This window comes from Centroberyx affinis, unplaced genomic scaffold (genome assembly GCF_046629955.1).
Source record: "Centroberyx affinis isolate AG114_WGS23_722 - 3 ecotype Tasmania unplaced genomic scaffold, CSIRO-AGI_Caff_v1 ptg001397l_1, whole genome shotgun sequence".
In the NCBI taxonomy this organism is placed as follows: Eukaryota; Metazoa; Chordata; class Actinopteri; order Beryciformes; family Berycidae; genus Centroberyx; species Centroberyx affinis.
In genome coordinates this window covers 98,655-119,805 of record NW_027279879.1, presented here as the reverse complement: position 1 = coordinate 119,805, position 21,151 = coordinate 98,655, and the positions used below count along the sequence as shown (strand labels likewise).

The 21,151-nt window shown below is 40.3% G+C and overlaps 3 protein-coding genes across 3 annotated transcripts; 1 reads left to right on the top strand and 2 right to left on the bottom strand.

The window, feature by feature from the left end:
• Positions 1-3: 3 nt before the first annotated feature.
• rereb (arginine-glutamic acid dipeptide (RE) repeats b) lies at positions 4-6,888 on the top strand (the record flags this gene model as incomplete). The annotated part of the gene is made up of 6 exons (XM_071526310.1): positions 4-461; positions 1,279-1,483; positions 1,587-2,286; positions 2,440-2,580; positions 2,693-2,870; positions 4,481-6,888. Coding segments are annotated over 6 exons (1,716 nt in total), but the record flags the coding sequence as incomplete, so codon positions are not given.
• Positions 6,695-12,491, bottom strand: perm1b (PPARGC1 and ESRR induced regulator, muscle 1b). The gene is made up of 3 exons (XM_071526308.1): positions 7,200-12,491; positions 6,923-7,039; positions 6,695-6,780 (listed from the first exon to the last, which is right to left on the bottom strand). Exons 1-3 carry the CDS (start codon positions 10,471-10,473, stop codon positions 6,695-6,697), a joined length of 3,477 nt encoding a protein of 1,158 aa, XP_071382409.1. The 5' UTR covers positions 10,474-12,491.
• Positions 12,492-14,327: 1,836 nt separating this feature from the next.
• On the bottom strand, positions 14,328-19,807 carry cunh1orf159 (chromosome unknown C1orf159 homolog). The gene is made up of 9 exons (XM_071526315.1): positions 19,672-19,807; positions 18,940-19,020; positions 18,764-18,848; positions 17,816-17,911; positions 17,658-17,714; positions 17,101-17,235; positions 16,821-16,846; positions 16,545-16,569; positions 14,328-16,242 (listed from the first exon to the last, which is right to left on the bottom strand). The coding sequence occupies exons 1-9, from the start codon at positions 19,678-19,680 to the stop codon at positions 16,139-16,141; spliced, it is 618 nt and encodes a 205-aa protein (XP_071382416.1). The 5' UTR covers positions 19,681-19,807; the 3' UTR covers positions 14,328-16,138.
• Positions 19,808-21,151: the final 1,344 nt, after the last annotated feature.

Below are 21,151 nucleotides of genomic sequence, written 5' to 3'. Positions count from 1 at the left end.
CCATTCCCCCAGATGCCTTCCAATCTCCCCCCTCCCCCTGCTCTGAAGCCCCTCAATTCTCTGCCCAACCAGCACCCTCCGGGTGCCCCCCCACCGCCTCTTCAGCTCATGCCACAGTCCCTGCCCATGCAGTCCCTTCCAACCCAACCTCCAGTACTCTCTCAGCTGCAGACCCACCCTGGAAAAAGCAGCCATTCCACTCATCCATCCAGTGTAACCTCACACCCTCTCACCTCTGTTGCACCATCTACTATTGGCCCTGTCCCTAGCCTCCAGCCGTCCTTCCCGCCTCTCTCTCTGAGGCCCTCGCCTAGCACCACTGTAGGAGGACCACATATTCAGATTAAAGAAGAGCCATTGGATGACTTGGAAGAGGCAGATAGCCCACCGCCTCCATCTCGGAGCCCCTCGCCAGAGCCCTCCGTTGTGAACATTGCCAGCCATGCAAGCCAATCTGCACGGTAAATACTAAGAGACATTATTTCTAGTTTAGTAGTATCTAAACAGCAAATTATGCTCATAGGCTCCAATTCAGAGTTGGCGCAGGTAAGTCATGCGCCTATGTCCTTCAGCCATGACAAAAACGGTGTGCGACAAGATACTCTTATTCTAACACATATGGGCGGTGCAGGGGAGAATATTTAAATTACCCCTTTCTGCCCACTGGGTTGCCAGGGGTCTGACATTAATACGTTTTTGCGGATTAGCGCTCACAGCAGCCAGTCACATTCCCAGTAAGCATTTGCCTTTAATTTCAAGAAATTAAAAATTCTATAAGTCTAAAGAGAAACATGGCATAGATCAAATATGCCAAAAAGTTGTGCCATATTTCCAATTATATGATAGCCTTTTATTGATAAGCATAATATATGGACTTGCATCATTGTATTGTTCATTGATTAGACCTATAACAGGCTGTTCTGTGTTTATATCTAATTTGATTTCAGTATCAAGTGTTGTAATTTGAAAATGGCATGAGGCCTAGGTGGTTGCCTATATTGAATACAATATTACCTGCACTCTTCTCAGCTCTGAATACGAGCCATTCTTTTTAGTTTTATTGGATCCCTGACATGTACTGCAACACTTAAATGCATGCACATTAATGAACAAAACAAAATTTAAATTAAAGGACAAAAACACTAGATGGCCATCTTCTTGGGCAGTAATCAATGCTATACATGTACTTGCCAACTGCACCACAACTTTGGAATGAATAATGTTATGATTTTTGCAACTGAAGTTGTCATTTTCATGCACATCTGTTATTTCTGTCAGGTTTATCAAACACTTGGACCGTGGCTACAACTCCTGTGCCAGAACAGACCTGTTCTTCACTCCACTTGCATCTTCCAAGCTGGCCAAGAAAAGAGAGGAGGCGGTGGAGAAATCTAGGAGAGAGGCTGAGCTCAATGCTCGACAGGAACGTGAAAGGGAGAAGGACAGAGAGAGAGAGAGAGAAAGGGAGGCCGACAAAAATGCTGTGAGTCCACCATTACTTATTTCTGTCTTTTAGCACCTTACTGTACTTCTGTGTCGCACAATATGTCAGATAGTTATCTCACATACTCTCACTTTGCTTTCAGAGAGCCTCCAGCTCCCATGACAATCGTATGAGTGAGGCCCAGATGTCAGGCCAAGGCCACATGCGCCCCTCCTTTGAGCAGCCGACCACCACTGTAGCTGCTGTGCCCCCCTACATTGGACCTGATACACCCGCCCTGCGCACCCTGAGCGAATACGCCCGACCCCACGTCATGTCCCCCACCAACCGCAACCACCCTTTCTTTGTATCGCTCAGCCCCGGGGACCCGTTGCTGGCCTACCACATGCCTGGCCTGTACAGTGCTGAACCCAGCCTGCGAGAGCGAGAGCTTAGGAACCTAAGGGAGAGGGAGCTTCGTGAGAGGATGAAGCCTGGCTTTGAGGTCAAGCCCCCCGAGCTTGAAACTTTACACCCCTCTGCCAACCCCATGGAGCACTTTGCCCGACACGGAGCGCTGGCTCTTCCCCACATTGCTGGTCCTCCCCACCCCTTTGCGTCCTTCCATCCTGGGCTTAACCATCTTGAGCGAGAGAGGATGGCTCTAGCAGGACCACAGCTGCGCCCAGAGCTGAGTTACGCCGAGCGACTGACTGCCGAAAGGCTTCATGCGGAGAGGATGGCTTCTGTGGCAAGTGACCCTGCTGCCAGGTTGCAGATGCTCAATGTTACGCCGCATCATCACCAGCACTCTCACATTCACTCTCACCTCCACTTGCACCAACAGGATCCCCTCAACCAAGGTAAGGTTGGCCTTATGGTAAAGCACAACATTCAGTTTCTTTTTTGTTTTCATCTTCATGGATTTTGAGATTTGACAAGTACTCAGCCATACATGTCTCCAAGTTCAGCTGCCGTAAAGTTGATCTGCATATATTCCCTCTTGCCTTATACAGGTTCTGGCCCTCATCCGCTGGTGGACCCGCTGGCAACAGGACCGCGTTTGGCCCGCTTCCCCTTCCCCACAGGCCCGATTCCCAACCCTTTACTCAATGATCTGCCTCATGATCATGATATGCTCCGCCATCCATTGTTTGGTTAGTAACTTTACCCTTAAATATACACACAGCCCAAGACTGAATATTTTTCTTTGAGTCCAGCTGGTCTAAATTGATCTTGTTGTATCTCATGTCTATGTGCCTGTCATAGGAGCCGCATATCCGCGAGAGCTGCAGGGCCCTATTCCTCAGATGTCTGCTGCTCACCAGCTCCAGGCCATGCATGCTCAGTCGGCAGAGTTGCAGAGGATGGCCATGGAACAGCAGTGGCTGCATGGACATCATCACCTACATGGAGGCCCTCTACCTGGGCAAGAAGATTATTACAGGTGAGAACATTGAATCTTGGAAAATTATACAGTTTTTGAATGTGTTATCTTGCACCAAGCCAATATTTCACACATGCGGCAGGTTGGCATAATAAGAAGGGAGACTGTCCTTATACCTGAGGTTCTTTCAGGGATAAAAAGTATCACATTGTCATTTTTACTATGCTGCTTATTGGTGCTCCTGAGTACTTGCTTTAATGGTTGTTGGTTACTACTTGGTTACTTCCAGGGCTTAAAGACCTCCGGCCAGGTGCCGGATTTCTGGCATATGGACGTTTTAGAAAAAAAAAAAAAACGCACTCCATGTGGGTTTTTATTTTTGATGCATTTTATCCAATCATATTCAGCGAAGCAAAGCAATATTTTACATTTACCAATGGAATGCGAGCAAGTTTTTTTTTTATCCACTGAACAGCAAGCTACTTTCTAACACAATGTAGCACAGATTCTGTAGTGTAGCACAGCTGAAATATGGAAACGAAGTTTATGAAAGCTGGTGAAGATACACACGTCACTGAGACAGGAGTAAAAAACAAACGGCGATAGGTATGGATTGAATAAACGGGTGGAGACGGGAAACCGTTTGACACTTGGTGCAACAAATTAAGGGAACCGGGTGTTTCTTCTGCACTGTGTGCTCAACCAGCAGAAAGAAAGTGCTCTTTCCACATGAGGTAAATCCCAGACACAACGCCGCTATGCATGTGCTCCGATATCTGACCACACCGGGAGCGACAGTTACAGCTGCCGCTCCAGCAGCAATGACAGACCTGAACGTGATCTGTCTTTCACAATTTACAATCGTCATTCAGCACAAAAATGTGGCATGGCTTTGCTGTTCTCTACAGAGCTCCCCAGGGGTCACCTGGTAAGAAAAAAATAATTGATGTGGAAGTCCATACGGGCACCGGATTGGTAAACCGCGCACGGCTCCATGCACACGGTTTTTAGTAAACCGTGCGCATGGATTAGTAAACCGTGCCCTCGAATTAGTAATCAGTGCGCACGGAGTCCTAAACCATGCCCGCGGATTAGTAGACCGTACACCTTGATAACGTCAAACAGGGACACCACAGCGACCCACAGAGTTGCATAAAATTTAACTAACATGCTTTTTCTACAAGCATGATTTATAGGGAGTAAATGGGTTTCATATTGTCACCAAAACACACATCGGATCATAAATTAGACCTACTGATGTGATCAATCAATGGTTATGGTTCACATATAGGCCTAGGTGCCTAGTGGCTATTACAGCTCACTATAGGCTTTGTATGCCAAGCTGTGTGTAATGGCTCTGGCTCACTGTGTATAGGCCTAAAAGTCCCTCTTTGATGATATCAACGTAGATATTACAAATCTGTGCGCATGGTTTACTAATCCGTGGGCACGGTTTAGGAGTAAATTGTAAGAAAACCGTGCCCACTGATTTCCCATAATTTTTTTTTTGTACCAGGTGACCCCTGGGGGGCTCCTGGTACTTCATCATGGAGCCAACATTACTAACATCAGTCAACAGTGATTACGGTTAGTTACACTGTACTTTAAAATGTGCTGCACAGCCAACAATAGAGAGTATTGACATTTTTTTTTTTCTCTTTTTTCCAAAGCCGTCTGAAGAAAGAAGGTGACAAGCCATCGTGAGTCCCAGATGGTGCATGCCATAAAACCCTATACTCTACCTAATGAATAGAATACTGTGTACCTTGGAGACTATAAGAGAATATTTGTGTGTCATTTTTTGTTTTAATATATTTAAAAAAAAATCTTTGTGGATCTTTATGTGCATTCCTTGTTCAGCACTTAATGAGATTGTCAAACAAAGTCCGTCTGAGATTTTCATATCAGTCAAGAATTTATACTGCCTTTATTATCAAAATGATTACAGTGTCGCCCATTCATGTGGGATTTAGAGTGGCGGGTTTTGTCTAACACATTAAGCTGTTTCGTATACAGTTATATAGATTTGCTAAGATAAGGCTCTCATACAGGATATGAAAACATCTGACCGACTTTGGTGTTAAGTTTAACTATTCCTTTGATTTCTAAATGATTTCCTTGTACAGAATGACATTTAAATCAGTGTTTGAATGACTGACGTAACAACCTAGCATGATTCTGTCCTCAGTTTTCTCCAAACTAGAGTAGCAAGTTGCATTGTTGCGTGTTTAGATTTGGAAAGCATAGTAGAGATCAGTTTTATTCTAAATCTGCTAAATATTTGTCTAAATCCTAAAGTTTTATATTTCAAGATATCTTTTCACAGTGTAACCTAAGCTTTTACTCACTCATTTTTGAGACTGTAAATAATACATGTTCACAATATTCTATATGAATGAGTATTATTGATATAACAGTAGGTGTGAACTCTTGATCTTCAATTTGGCACAATAGCAGTAAATCATAAGCTAAATACAGTATATAGTACTATTAGGTGAGAGAATTGTTAATTGGACCGTTATCCATGTCACTCCTGACAGAAAGTCGTATTAGAACAGTGTATCCAGTGTTTTGATGAGCAGAGCAGAGAATTAGAAAGAAACTAAACCTTGGCATCCTAATGACATTTAAAAAACTGCTTCAAAATTCAATATTTATGTGAAATAATATGAAAGTGTATACATTGCATATTTATTTCAATAAATACTTCTGCAATGGCACCTTCATCTCTTTGCAGTTGGAGTTCTTCTGCTAGCTGTGCTAGAAAGAAAGCCAGCTTCTGGTGTGTGCTGTGGAATGAACAGTGTTATTCATACTAGTGCTATTGTTTCCCCACCCAGCCCATCGACTTGGATAGAGAGGTGGAGAGTATAGTATTCATGGTTTATTTTATTGCATAAACATGTTATTGCACAAACTCTGTCATGTATATGGAAAATCATATGTACCTAGTCTTGTTTGACAAGAGATTTATAATGTTCTGGTAGCAATCATTTGCCCTTAGATCTATACACAAAATACAGTTTTTAACAGTGACACTCTCAACAATAGGCAATTTAGGGTTAATACATGAGGACACAAATGGTAGCTGAGACAATAACACCTAATGGAAATCTGAATTCTGGTGTTTTCTGTAACAATAAATTTTGCTTAGGTATACAGTGGAAGCCATTAATGAGTTATTCTTTTAGCTCATTATGTTGCATCACAGGATGCGATAGGTCTGTTTTTGCACATTGCACCACATCAGATCCTGCATTAGCCATGTCACTACATTTTGGACATGTGTCCCCTTAACACGCAATACGAGCGAAGACTTACTTTATCTTTCCTCACAACATTCACATAAACCAGCCCAGTCTCTCCAACTTGTTTTTTTTTTTTTTTCAGACTCTTGACTTTTCATCCCTTACAAAGACATCCCACATACACATTGCATTGGTACATCAAAAAAGGCACCCTTGGTAACTATAACACAGTACAGTATGTTTGTATTACAACTAGGATTACGACTGTATGAAGCACAAATCCATGTTCAGGCCAGAACAGGACAGTCACAAGAGATAGTTGTTTTAAGTATGAGCTACTTACTATATGGTCCATATCAACATCCTTTTACCCAGAACTATAAAACCAAACTTCTCAAAAGTTTAAATGCAGTTGAATTGTTTTCATGCAGATCTTGTTTTCACTAAAATGTTCCACTGTTGAACCAGTTTCAGGCTTAAAAGAACTTTGTCACAATATTAGTTATACCTCTGCATAACTTGGAAGCTGGTGCTTACAGTAAATATGCATTGCCAATAGTCATACATTGTATGCAACTACTCCATGGATGGACCCAAGTGAAAATGTGGAAATGACTCCTCTTTGTAGTGTTTATATCAAGGTTGATCTTGAGGAGGATCCTTCTTCAAATACTGCCGTAGGTACTGGATAGCCGATATTGCACTCACGTTTGCTAGCAGAGCTAAACGACATTTCAGTGAATGTTATTTTGTAGAATTAAATGTCAAATCACCTGTTTACATGATTGATTACTAGATTGTAGTCAGTCACAAGCACGACTAATGACAATAACAGAATATTACATGATGCAAGAAGTTCCTTACCTGCTTTCCAGGCATCTGCTGCCTGCGAATCAGAGGATCTCAGCACCCAAGAGGAAACAGCAATGCAGACCAAGCACATATCTGACTGCTTCAGTGTGGAGAAGAGGCCCTCTTGCTCTAAAAGAGACATACAGGATGAAAAAAATTGAATTCACTGCAGTTCTGCTTTTGATGTCAGCTTTTTAAAACACGGTGTAAAGGTAAAGCAATGTTAATGTCAGTGCACAAGGGGACTCAGAATCACACTTACTTGATAATGAAACAGTTGTCTGTATACTTTTCTGTATCCTCTGCCGCACTGCTAGCTCTCTGAAAAACTGAGAAGGAAATGAGCAGACCCTTCTCTCATTGAGCACTGTGATGGCTGGGTTGGCTCTCTTGATGGGTATCCTCTCGGCCTCAACTGGAAACACCCAAGCGCCTGACCTACGGCACCAGGTGCTACCCTTGTCAGGGAAGCGTATTTTCCTCATTGACAGCAAACTTGTCCAACTGCTAGACCAGCCTTTCTTGTTGAGAAGAAGTCCATCTGGGGCTGCTGCAGAGGATGCAGAATCATCAGCCCGGATGTGAGAGCGAGACACAACTCTGATTGGAGAGCTGTCGTCCTCTTCCTCAGAGTCCGCATACATGTCTTGTGGAAAGAAAAGATAGTCCAGTTCTGGGAATGTGAGATCTCTGACAGTTAGGTGAGAGCATGAGAAGATAGGGATGGGTTTCCCCTCACTGCACTGGGAATCCTGGAGGGAAGAGAGTGACATTTCAGGTCTGTACTTAGAAAGAGTGTAGTCGTACGCCGGAGCCACTGAGATGTCTTTTGAATCAAAAACAGTGACAGACCTAGAGTCGTTCTTTGGCTCATCCTCTGTGAAAAGGTATTCAAACACTTCCGGGAAGGATATTCGGTAATTTTCATCTAGTATGTCCGTGTTGGATAGAATAGGTGCAGCTGTTATTGTTCCTAGCATAACGCTGTCACTCACTTTCAAAACCGTATTTTCCTCCAGGGACTGGCAGTTGCTGAGAAATAGGCTCTTCTCTGCATTCTCAAGTATGGATTGCAAAGGTACATCTGTCAGCGGATGCTTGGTGTTGAGAGCTTGTACATTGTGCATACTTTTGCTTTTTGCTATCCCTCTTGCACATGCAAGTTCATTTGAAAGGAAAATATGTGAGGCATCGTCAAAACATTGCCCTGCAAATTCCTCAAGAGCAACAACTGTGTCCTTCCCTACAGGGTTTGTGGACGCCTCCTGTGAGTCATGTGTTGAGAAAGGAGAGTCAGTTGTCCTTTGGCTTTGTTGGTTTTTGTTATGAGGGTCAGGACTGGAGTTCCCGCTGGCACCAATAAACTGCCAGTATTCTTCGTCAAAATCTGAGAAGGTAGAAAACTCACAGCTTGAGCGATCTGGCTTGGAGTCATCAAGCTGTGTGAAGTAGTCTGAGTCAGCACTATCTGATGTATCCATTGAAGCACCATCAGGCAAAAGATATTCCACAGTATCGACTGAAACGCTATTATGTGTTTGAGTATCTGTGACATCTTCATGTGGTCTCGCTGTTCCTTGAATATCGTGTGTTTCCCTGGGAGACGGACTTCTGCCCATCCTTAGCTGCAAAATGTCTTTTATTGTCAATTTTTCCATCTCATCCCAAAAAGCAGAAATGGCGTACACAGGTCGAGTAGGGCCCAATGCTTCATCATATGTTTCAGGGCTGTCAGCCACAGAGCAAGGTGTCACTGTTAAATCAGGGATAGGAAGAGGAGGAGATCCAAGTTGATCTATTCCCTGGCAACCAGATGCTGAAAGCTTAAATTCTATTGTTGATTCGTGTTCTTGGAGTTCAGGTGTACCCAAGGGAATCTGGGATATCGCGCTGTGTGTGTCATCATCAGATGTGGAGTTGTCTTCTGGCATAATGTTAGTTGTTTGACCGACAGACGGAAATGTCATGGTAGGCTCGACATAACCTTCGCTTTGCTCAGGTATGTGGCTGCTTTGGGAAAAATCCTTAAGCAATGACTGTGAACCAGCTGCTACATTGCTGGAGTGTGCGCTAGAATTCACTTTCTGTGTATCGCAAGAATGCATCTCTGTGTCCTGGGTGTTGTGAACATCAGCAGTCCCACTCAGCACAAGTAGATGACTGTTGGATGTGCATTGCTGTGACAGTTGTTTTATATCTACAGGTTGTTTTTCGGTGAGATAGTCTTTGAAGAGTTGCAGAGGTTCCTCTGTTGATTCAGGGGCTGACAGATAGTTTTCAGAATCATAGCTGTGAGTGGAGAAGATTTCTACACTGTCTTCAAACTCCTCAGACTCCACACTGTCTAACAATGTGGTATTTTCACCTTTGAGAGTAAATGCGTCATGTAATGGGGATGTTGGGAGGTTTACTGGCTTTTCTGAACTCACTGCTGAGCTGTATGGTTCACATTTTGGTTCTGTGGTAACTGCTTTGGGGAAATGAGACAGTTCCAGTTTTTGGGACGCATTCTCTTCTTCTCCAAAAGGTAAAGAGGTTCTATACATTTGGGATGATTCTGAAACGAGTTCTCTCTGAAAGCTCTCAGGTAATATTTCAGCACTTGGAGGCAGTCCTGAGTTTTGGTATGATTGTGTGAGGTACGCCTTGCCCTTCTCTCTCTCAGATTCATTAGCGTTGTTAACCTCTAACTCTGAGTCATATTCGAGCGAGGGATCCTTCCCATTGCTGCACATGGGATTAATGTTCGTAGAGGGTTTTTTTTTTCTTCGTTTTTTTTTCACAGAGGTAGCAGGCACCCGCTTTCGTAGAGGACTGTCATTCACTGTCACAAACCAGCGCTCTTTTTCCGTTCTCGGAGCAGCGCTGCTCTCTTTCTCACACGCTGCTCCCTCTGTAGTGTGCAGCATATTCCTATTTAGCTCCGCTTGGTCGCGAGTAAGTGGATCAGACTCCTCTATGGATTTTAGGTTTAATGTGTCACACTCTCTTTGCACATCTCCACCTCTGTTTTTCAGGTCTGTTGATACTGAGACATCACAGGCTCCATCTGAACTCTGAACAGTTGTAAAATCAGTTTGCTGTGCAATGAGCCCATCATTTGTAATGCTGTAGTTTGTCACCTCTGTGATCTGTTCCGCAGTCTCCATTTGCACCGCTTTTGTGGCAAGGGTATTTTCTCCAGGATATTGGAGGCATATTTCAGAGTCTCCCTGTGTGACAAAAAGCTCATCTGGTTGTCCTCCTGAGCCACTGTGGTTAACCTGCACTGATAGCTTTATATAGCCAGTGCAGCGCTCTCCTGCCATGCTGAGTCCCATAGCATTGCTTTGAGATATATCACTGTTTGCAGCAGTACTCTGCTGTGCTTCATGCTGGCCTGTGTCGATGACTGGGTACACTGGGCTCACTGAATCCTCTGAATCACTCAGGCTTAAGTTATCAAGGCCGGCGAGGGAAGGCTGCAGCAGACTGCACTCCTCACTCTCATCGTAGAAGCTCGACCACTCATATTCTGCAATGTGTATACTGTGATCTAAATCATCCATTTTGACACCTAACATGCTCTTGTATCTGAAAACAGGTCAACATGAAGAAGATCAGCATTAAAAGGTTGCATATTGAGTATTTTATTTGCATGAAAAATCATTAGTGGCCTAGTGGTGTAATTTGTAGTAATTCATGCAGTTAATGATCGATTATATTTGAAGTTACAACATCAACACATTTAGGATAAAATATAGAGCACATGCATTTGTCTGAAGCTTATCCATTGTTTGGAATCCTGTGTTAGTTGGAAACTACTGTATCTTTTGCTGTGGTACAAATGTAATATTCTTGTTCCTTATTGGAAACAAGGAAAAAACTAATTAAATCAAAGTTTTGGAAATTTTGACTTCAGACAGCAGCAAAGCAATACCAGAGCCCCATGGTGACGGCTCCATAACAGAGCCCAAAATACTCCATGGCCCTGCTCTTAGAAAACAAGTCATATGACCTGATATGAAATGTTCAGCAGGCTAGTGTCGATGTACAGCGTATCAGCTTAACAAACATAACCAGCAGAGGCTTATGTAAGCAGAGTGATGTTATCTGTACAAAAATTACATTGATGCAATATATTGTTTAACTGACAATATTTATTTTAAGTTGTTCAAACAAAATCATTCCCCAAAAAGTATAAAAAAGTATCTTACACACAATATTTTGCAATAGTTGTTTTTTTTTTTTTTAACTACGCAAGAGATGTGAAATATTCTTGTTATTTTCATGCGTGGAGTTGTTAGGACAAGTCTTTGATCTTCAGTTAGAGTTGGTTAGAGTTAGTTAGAACTGCCTTAGGTCCAAGTCATTAAAAGTACACTTCATTAAAAAGATCAACATGAAATCTAGCTGCTCTATTGCTAATGTGTTTAGGTCCTATGTGTAGAAATAGGAACCTACCTGTTGCACAAGGACACAGCTTCCAGTTTTCAGTTTTCAGTACATTCCCCCTGCAGGGAAATGCTCCGATGTCCCCCTGTCCTTGCATATGTCAGACTGGAGCCTTGCCATTCAACTGTTTATAAATAGAGTAATGTGTCCAGTCACATGTAGTTGCAAGTGCAAACGTCCTTCCCTCCATGACCAGAGGTGTGATATTTCAGTACCTAAAAATAGAAGCCCTCTTTCATTTGTTAGAGGTAAGATCAATATTATAAGGAATTACACTAAAAACATAATAAACCTACAATGTCAGTGACAAATCCTGCCTTAATGTTACATTGTCTTACTTTAATGTTGTATACATCATTTTCATGACAACAAAACAACATGAAAGACTAAGCTTCAAGTCTCGCATTAACAAGGTGACCAAAACATCATTTTTCCACCTTAGAAACATAGCTAAAGTACGACCATTTATAAATCAAAAAGATGCTGAAAAACTGATTCATGCCTTTATTTCAAGCCGACTCGATTACTGTAACGCACTTTTTACTGGTCTCCCGAAAAAAACCACAGAGAGACTTCAGCTTATTCAAAACTCTGCAGCTCGGCTATTAACCAGAACCAAGAGGAGAGAGCACATTAGTCCAGTTTTAGCTGCTCTACACTGGCTTCCTGTAACATTTAGAATTGATTTTAAGGTCCTCTTCCTTATATACAAAGCCCTTAATGGGCTAGGACCAAGCTACATTTCTAACTCCCTTGTTCACTAGCCTACTTGCCTTCAAGAACACTGCGATCATCTGCTGCTGGCTTATTGGAGGTTCCCAGCAACAGCCGAAAGAAAATCGGGGATGCAGCCTTTGTCAGTTACGCCCCAAAGCTATGGAACACACTACCTATAGATATCAGGGAAGCCAGCTCGCTAAATATTTTTAAAAGAAAGCTAACAACTTGTCTCTTCACTTTAACTAGCTATGACTTTCCTGATACAGGCCTGAAACTTTTTTTTTTTTGCACTTTGCTTCGCACTTATGCACTGCTGCACTTCTTTTAAAATGTTGTATTTTACTTGATTTTATGCATTCTATGTACTCTATTTCTTAACTTTATTTTTATTATTATTCAGTGGGTTTTATTTTCCATCTTATGTTATGCTCATTCTATGTCTATTTTCATGCATGTAAGTTCTTTGTTGTAAAGCACTTTGAGCTGCATTTCTTGTATGAAAGGTGCTATACAAATAAAGATTATTATTATTATTATTATTATTATTATAAAGATCTCTTACAGAAATACATTTTCTAAAACTGAATTTGTTGACTTTCTCTACTTCACGCTGCTTGCTCAACCTAGATCCTAAGATTTGTTTTCCCTTTATTGAACAAAGACATTGTACAGCTATCAGGCAGGGTCAATGTTTGAACACACAACGTTTAAAGTTAACAAACTATAACCACACATAAAAGTAAAAGAATACCCCCCCAAAAAAAGAATACAACAAAAATAAATAATACTAAAAAAGACATGATTACACCACGTGAAATACATATTTTTTTACAGCACTGTCACTTATTAAGTAGCTTTAGAGATTCAAGTAAAGAGGCAAATTCAAGAGAGAAGGCTTGAAATCTGGGTTTCACTTTTAGAATTTACTTTTGTGGATGGAAAATTTCAGATCATTATGTTTACCGTAAGATTTAATTTGTTATTTTTGTCTTCACAGTAACAGATGACATTCCTTTCAATGATATTCAAAGTCGAGTTATAATTAGAATTCCTTTTAAAGTATGTCGAATATCCCAGAATTATGCAGTAATATTACAACTTCCCACTTTCTCTTTTTTAGGGGGGGGGGGTCTAAATGGTCTATCATCGATGTTGTAACAATGTACATATGCATATTTTATCTTTAAAAATTCTCTAAATAATTGAGCACACACAAAAGAAATAGTTTCAATTGCACTTACATAATAATATGCAGGACAGCATCAACGTAATGAGATCTAGAGAGATGCGAACTGCTCTGAGGTCAGCTAGTGATTTTTAAACAGAACAGACTTCACTTAGAGCCTGGAGTAGACAACAGGGCCATTGACAAAGATGTAATCGGTCACTGACAATCCAATATTAATATGGATTAATAGATAGATTTTAAATAGTGCTGGGCCTGCAAATAAACCCTACAGAGCCCCATTAGTGCTAATAAAAAAATTAAACCCCCATCTACATTATGGTCTGCCTTGCATAGTTTTGCAGGGTGACTGATCGAAACCAGCTGCCATACTGTTAAAGGACATAGTATTAATAGTATCAAAGGCCTCTGAGAATAGGGCAGCACGTGCCGTTTGTTGTCAAGTCTATATTCCGATTTACTTTTTTCCATTTACTGCTAAAAATGCCAGACTGATATACACTGAAAATGAATTATCAGTTAATGACATCACTTAAATTCCTCATCTGTTCAGAAGACTTAGTAGAAAGGGGATGGAGATACAGTGCTTAATTAACCTGATAGGTCAATAGTGAGAGTAATTATGTAGTAATAGTCTTCATCATTGCAGTGCATTTGTTTCTGAGGTGCCAAATGTAAACAATCAGAAGCTAAATGTATTGCTCTCACTCCTGCTTGGTTTATTTCCCTAATCATGTGTGCTCAGCAGAGTGAAGTGAAACGATTTATCAATCTTGTAAAAAAGAAACAAATATAAACATGGATAAAAACGTTTGTGCTAATTTAGCAGCAGGAATGAGAAAACACCAAATTACGTCGCTGTCAATCATGGAAAAAAGTGCACACACACACATACCAAATGTATCGAAATTCCTCTTTGCAACCATCTGTAATTTAGACTAGTTTAGTACTGACATCAATGTGAACGTTAGTATCTCTATGCACAATGTCCACCAACCAAATAAGGGCAAACCCCATGTTCCATTTAATAATTATAACAGATAAGGTAGAGGGGAACAAGGATTATTGAAAGGTGCTTTATTTCTGTAAACATTACATACTGTCTTCAGAACATACTTCATGACCATTGAAACTAGAATACTTATGTACATCATTACAAAAACAATACATAATTTGTATAAAACGATATGTACATATGTTCAATCTTATGAATGGCTGTACAACAGCTAATGTGTAAAGCAAAAGATGAATATTCTTGGAATGACAGACATTTACAATCACTGCATTTTCTCTTGTTGGAAATAGCTTCACTTCAGATTCCTCCACAAATACTGAAGGTGGAATTACGTTTTCAAATATTGAAGCTGTGAAGATATAAAACTATCTGAAATAAAATTTGTACCATCTAGCAAATAAAACACGGGTAACCAGCCTTGTTTTAAAATTGTAGACGTAAAGGCCACATGATATAATTCAAATACCCAATAATTCATCACAGATAACGTCAAATGGAAACGACTGACTTTTCCTGGCTGCGATTAAAGCTCATAATGGCACAGTAATGGCATACAGTAAGAGCATTAGACAACATTTGGCAAGGATGACAGTTATCAAGTAATCAAGTAATGTTCGCATTGCTACAATGACATTACATCTACAGAACAAAAAAAAATCTGATCACACTGCATAAAATTACAAAGAATGGCAACAATCTACTCCTATTGAATTGATTCCTATTGACGTTAAGGTTCAACATTAGCCGACAAGCTCAGTCTAATAAAGTGCATTTGGATTAGGTCATTCTGATTTGGCTATCTAGATAATCTAAATTTACTCCATGGGACAAAAAGTTTGTTAAAAGGGGCTTTAAAACCTGTCATGATTAGGTGCGTTCAGGAATGCAATAAGAACTGACTTGGTTTGTTTGCAACTGTAATGCATGTTTTGTTGTACATGTGAAATACATTCAGCTTGGTTGAGTGCTCAAAAGAAAAAAAGACAACAATAAATAAAAAGTTAAAATCTAAAAACGCGGATCTGCGTGTAATCAAACATTCATCACCAATACAGTGCCTAACAAAACGTCCCAGTCCACCCGAACATAACATTCTATTGCTATTAAAGATTATTTATTCTGTTGGCCCGATTCTCATGGAAAAAACTCAAAATGCACAAAATGACAGAATGGAAATAAATATTGCATGTGTAAACAAATTCCTAATAAGTGAACTGAGAAAAAACAGGCTTCCATCAAACGTTAGGGCTGTCACTTTGTCCCAAAACAAGTTACAGTGAAACTCAACTTGCTGCCGTACGATCGGGTCCCACAGCTTGCAAATCAAGGTTTTCATGCAACTCATCTTTATGTTACAAACTTTTGCGAGTCAACTGAATACACACTATAGCAGAGAAAAGGCTGCTTCCTGACAGCCTTCTCATTTAAAAGCAAACAGCTATCCCCTGAGCAATGTACGCTCATTCACCACAACAGTGCTGCATGCATGGGTAGAAATATAAACTGGCTGTTTCAAATTTGTGAAGAAATGCTAGAACATTTCGATCATCTTGTGTCTGCTCCTTTCAAAGAAAAACCACACCAGGAACTGGAGGCTGTGTCAATACGGCGGACAGAATAATGACTAAATATTGAAGTTTTTCCTCATCATACTCCAGTTCTGTAAGGGTATTCAGCGTTAATTTAAATACAGAAAAAGTGACAGCCCTGTAGTTTGAATAATGCAGCAGATGTAGAGACAGTTAAATGCCACCACCTATATTTGAGTAAACCTGTCCTGTCTCTGCACTGCCGAAGACCTTCACATGATGAGAAAAACAAACATCTTTCCTGAGGCTTTCTTCCCTACCAGCACCTGCTAGCTGAACCCGCCCTACACGTTGTAGACTTTGGTAGTGGCTGTGGTCGGTATCGGGGCAGAACCCAGTGTTGACGCTGCAGAGGGCCGCTCCCTTCTCACATATCTTGGCTTCCTCACTTCAGAAAACAATAGAACGAGAGAGGTACATAATGAACTCCGTGGCATGCAGTTGAATCCGTTGTGTTGGCTTTCCAACACACATGGGGCCATATTTGCTCTTCTTTTAATTTACTAATCTTAATCTAAGCAGCTTTGGTTCATAGCTTCTTAGAAGAAACTTGCTCACCACTGCCAGATTATTCCTTTCACTGCATTACTAGATTACTCAATAACTCAACGTAATACTACAACCTGTTCAGCAAAATCAGACATTTTCAAAGTAGGTATCTTACATACTAAGATCGTATAGTACTCTTACCTGATGAGGAGGGTATCATGACAGCCTTGGATAAAAAAAAAAAAAAGAAAGAGTTACTATGATGTGTTTTAATCCATTTTCAACATCTAATTGTACTCTAAAGATAGGCAAGGAGTCAGAACTATCCCTGTCACACACAAACCTTCACAAGTCGTATTTGTAGTACAGGAAAACATCGCAGAGATTGCAGTAAACAGATTCACAAATGGTCTCTAACACAAGTTCCTTAAATGTACTACCTCATTCGCTATGCAAACAACAACAAAATTGACTTACGGTCTCACTTGGTTGGAAAATGAAGGCTGTGAAAGTACACAAAAATATATTTGAGTCCAGTTTACTGAAAATCACATATACTGCAATTCAAGCGCACCACTAAAACAGTGATTTTTGCTGGGCAGCCCATGTTCTTTCAGTGTTTTCATGCTTTATTAAACAGGATGAAATGGGCGAGGTGGATCATAGCATGAACAACAGGAGCTTTATACTTCAGGTCCCACAAAACCCTGCTTCTATAAGCAGCTACTACACAGTATCACAACAGTGTATTGCTTACCCTTGTTGCGGCGGTAGAAGATGCTTGGGAGTCGGTTGGAGCGTTTGAGGTAGAAAAAGGAGGCAACAGAGAGGATCAGGAACAGACTGATCAACAAAGTGCCAAGAAGAAGAGAGGCTGCCACACCCGGACCTCCTGTAGAGATAAGTGATAAAACATTGAATGGCTGACAACAGTGGGAAACGTCTTTCAGGCTGCATGAGACAAACGGTATCACTTGCCCCTGTAACACAAGTAAAGGGGAACCATTTTGTTTCTTGCAAACTTACTGAGATTTCTAACTTTACAAAGTGAGTTGGGTTTTTTCAGCATTTAAGCCGGCACATTACGGTACAGGATTCAAGTGTTTTAGGTGTTATTATATGAATAGGAGTAGAAACACAGTTTTTACATAATGAAATCAGTAAGATAGTTCATAATGTCTGCGGATACGATACCTGTGGTAATAATGACATATTAACCCAATAAATATACAGTAATAATTCCATAACTAGACAGTTCCTTCATTAAGTGCAGGTTTTGAAATGACTGAATAAGTAGAATTTTCACTTTCTTACCAATTTTAGGAACAACAGTAGTTACTGTTGTACGATTTTTCCTCTCCACAGTGTAGTCTAATGAGCACACAAAAGGGACAAATCAAACACAAAATGCAATATAACATGCAAGTTTTCATTTAGCCAAAGACATTCAATAATTAGTACCCAATCCTTACTGTAGCTGCAGGCTGTTAAATTCTCCACATCCACAGTTGCTGAGTCACAGTATATGCAAACAGTATTGCTGTTCTCAAGGACGCGCAAGTAGCATCCTGAGGGATTCAAAAGAAGAATATATTTCACATTAATTGGCAAAAAGCCCTTTGGTATCCTTGTAGTGACAAAATTTTAATTTTATTCTGTAAAGTTGTTACCATAAGATAGGGAAGAACGTAAAAAAATGAGCTACTTCTTACATTTTGCGCTTCTACGGCAAACATAATGTGTATTTATTTCTAACAATAATTGCTACGTAGGCCTATACTTAAGGCTGTTGGGCATTCATGGAAATTAGAACATTTTCTGTGGCAAATACAGTTTTAGAAGTACAACACATTAAAAAGTTGGTCTTTTGGCATTCAGCTCAGGGTAGGGATAGGTTGAACCCTATGGGGGTAAAATGTTTCACAAGTTAAAACCTTTACTTTTGTCCTTTTCAGTCCTTTCACTAGGGCCTCTCCGGCATGCAGGAGTAGACAATCTGCATTTTGTCTCTTCTGATGGCCCATTTTTTTATGCTATCACTTTCTATCAACACAACTTATGTTTATTTCAACATAACATGGCGATACTTTCTGTTATTTTCAAAAGGATAACAATGAATAACATGATTAACTCCCTACTGAGGTAGAGTAATACTCAGTTTCTAACAGAGGTGCAGATTCCTCTGCAGCAATAAAGGGTTGATATAGTATCTAACTGTATGGAATAAATCAAATACAGTACAAATAATACCAGTCATTCTGTAGCTGATAGATTAGTGATAGATTACTGTCTGTTGCCGACTCCACTCTGCTTGCCTTTTGCTGTACTTCCTGCATATGGCTACAAACCTGAATCACGTTTTTGAGTGATTAGTCATTCAGACACTGGTTAACCCTCTCACACAACTGAAGGCACATTACCTGGTTCACAGTGAGTGTCATTTGAACATGAACTGTTCACTCTCTGTTTCTCGCCACAGCACTCAAGTGAATTTTGATGAAGAGCCTATGGACAGAATGGCATCCACAAATGAATGACTCCATGTCAACTGAATAAAATACATTGGCCCTTTAGCTAAGTAACATCCATTTTCTACCTTAGTTACAGGTGTCTCAGGTCTGATAAGAATCACAGTTGCAGCCAAGACCAAAAGGAATGACAGAGCCATATTCGAACCCTTGGAGATCAAACAGACTTCAATTAGATACATATCAATCATTTTGACCAGGCAAATCGTTAGATGTATACCTTAAGCAATGGATAGAGGAGATACAGGTTTTAGATGTTTGGCACAACTGTTGATCAGGGTTGAATCTGCAGACCAGAGTTCACACCCTCAGTCACCAACGCCCACCACACATTTTTTTAAATAATTGTTTTAATATTCATGAGAAGGCTGTCTTTCAACAGGGTCGTGGTTTATATTATACATGTCGGCTTTCAGTTTTTGTTTCTGTTACACTAAACAACTTCTCGACTTCTTCGATTTTTCTCTCCAATTAATGTAACGTAACTAAGGATTACAAACATACTTCCATGTCTCGGATATGGGATTAAATGGGTTAACGCTAACGTCAACGTCAGTTAGGTGGTTAGCTAGCTAACACCTGCCACTGCTATTTTATTGGCTTGAGTGGCAATGAAGTTATCCGGCGATTATGCTAGCAAACACAGCTAAGATAACGACAGCAACGTTAACGAGGCAGTTCCAACTTTATAAGCTAGTTTGCTATCTAAATCTGCCTTGCAGTGTCTGTTATGGTGCCAATCACAGACCTTGGTACTGTCTGCTGTATACTTGGTATCAGGACAAAACAGCTTCACTTACCTGCAACATATAAGCTCTAGCCTGGCCTGACTACAGCACTTCCAAGCCGTTGATTAGGCCAAGCCCACCACAGATATACTCTATAGCTAGATTGTATTGTCAGACTTGTCAACACAGCTCTGCCGTTCTACACAAGGCGTACGCCGTACGCGTATTAGCATAAATACTTCCGGTTACGTTTTTCAAAATAAAAGCATGTGACGATGGTGCGTCATCGGCGGTAAAACAGGTAAAACCACAGAATTTATGTGGATAAAACCTACCTACATGGGTAAAATCATAGAGATTAAACAGTTTAATCTCTATTGGTAAAACGACCTCAGGGTGTCAGTACAATTGGGACGTCCTCGTGGCTGCATACAATACCATCATCATAAGAATTTATTTGTATAACACTTTAACAATAAAAAAAAAAAACAATAATAAAAGCAAACAATTAATATACATAATATATAATAACAGAAATAAAACAATTGCACGACAACCCAAGTGAAAATAGTCATGATAAAACTCATGAAGTGTAAAAGCATACCTATAAAAGTGACATTTTGCTTTACACATTTTATTGTTTCAGAGATAGGCCTAGACTACATAAAGCCCTTCAACGCCTGGATCAGAACATTAGCAGGTCCTGATAATACTTTTAGTTTAGAGTTACTAGCTGATTTTATTGCCCAACCTTTGACATTTCTTTTTAATCTCACCGTGGTCTCGAACAAAATCCCACGTATTTGGAAATTTACGTTCTCATTCTGTGGTGGGGATCCCACTATTATATAATTACAGGCCTATCTCCTTGGTAAGAGTCTGGGATCCCAACCTTCAATCACTCACTCATCATTGTACCTTGTATGCTAGGGCTGGTTGGCCATCTCTATCCACACATAGGCTTAGTTGCTGGTCTATCTTTATTTGTAAAGCCATTCTGGGAAAGCATCCTTTGTTTTTATGTAGGCTACCTGAGCTCAGTGTAGTCTGAGGTCCCATGATTTATTTTGGTGACTGTCCCCAAAGCTCAAAGAGAGTTTGGGAAAGCCTTCATGTTCTCTGCTCCCACTGCATGAAACACCCTGCAGAAACACTTGAAAATAAAAAAAGGAACTGGTGGCACTTTTCAAAGTGCGTTACACAAAAGAGACATTAACACAGTGCAATACAGCAACTGCAACGACAAAGAGCAATGTAAAAGGCAATTAAAATACCACACCAAAAAGAAAATAGATTAATAAAATGACAGGAAGGAAGCCACATCATCAAAGTCATAAAAAAAACAGCAATAATAATATTAAAATCGGAAAAGCCAGTGTGAGGGATACGTTTTTAAGACCCTTTCTAAATCAATTGTCAGATCTAGGGAAGATGAATCTATCTGAAATTGTCAATGCTTTCAGTTTGAATGGGTACCATCATCAAAAATATAATAATACAAAAATAACTAATTAATAAATAGGCCTATATCTATATATATATATATATATAT

Excerpts from the sequence above, each read along its gene's own strand:
- cunh1orf159 (XM_071526315.1), bottom strand. Across the intron at positions 16,570-16,820 it reads TTTTCCAACCAAGTGAGACC|GCTGTCATGATACCCTCCTC; the intron begins GTAAGTCAATTT and ends TTTTTATCCAAG. Across the intron at positions 16,243-16,544 it reads CATGATACCCTCCTCATCAG|TGAGGAAGCCAAGATATGTG; the intron begins GTAAGAGTACTA and ends TGTTTTCTGAAG.
- perm1b (XM_071526308.1), bottom strand. The coding sequence starts at position 10,473 with ATGTTAGGTGTCAAAATGGATGATTTAGATCACAGTATACACATTGCA. Across the intron at positions 7,040-7,199 it reads GCGGCAGAGGATACAGAAAA|AGCAAGAGGGCCTCTTCTCC; the intron begins GTATACAGACAA and ends TGTCTCTTTTAG. Across the intron at positions 6,781-6,922 it reads AGCAGATGCCTGGAAAGCAG|CTCTGCTAGCAAACGTGAGT; the intron begins GTAAGGAACTTC and ends AATGTCGTTTAG.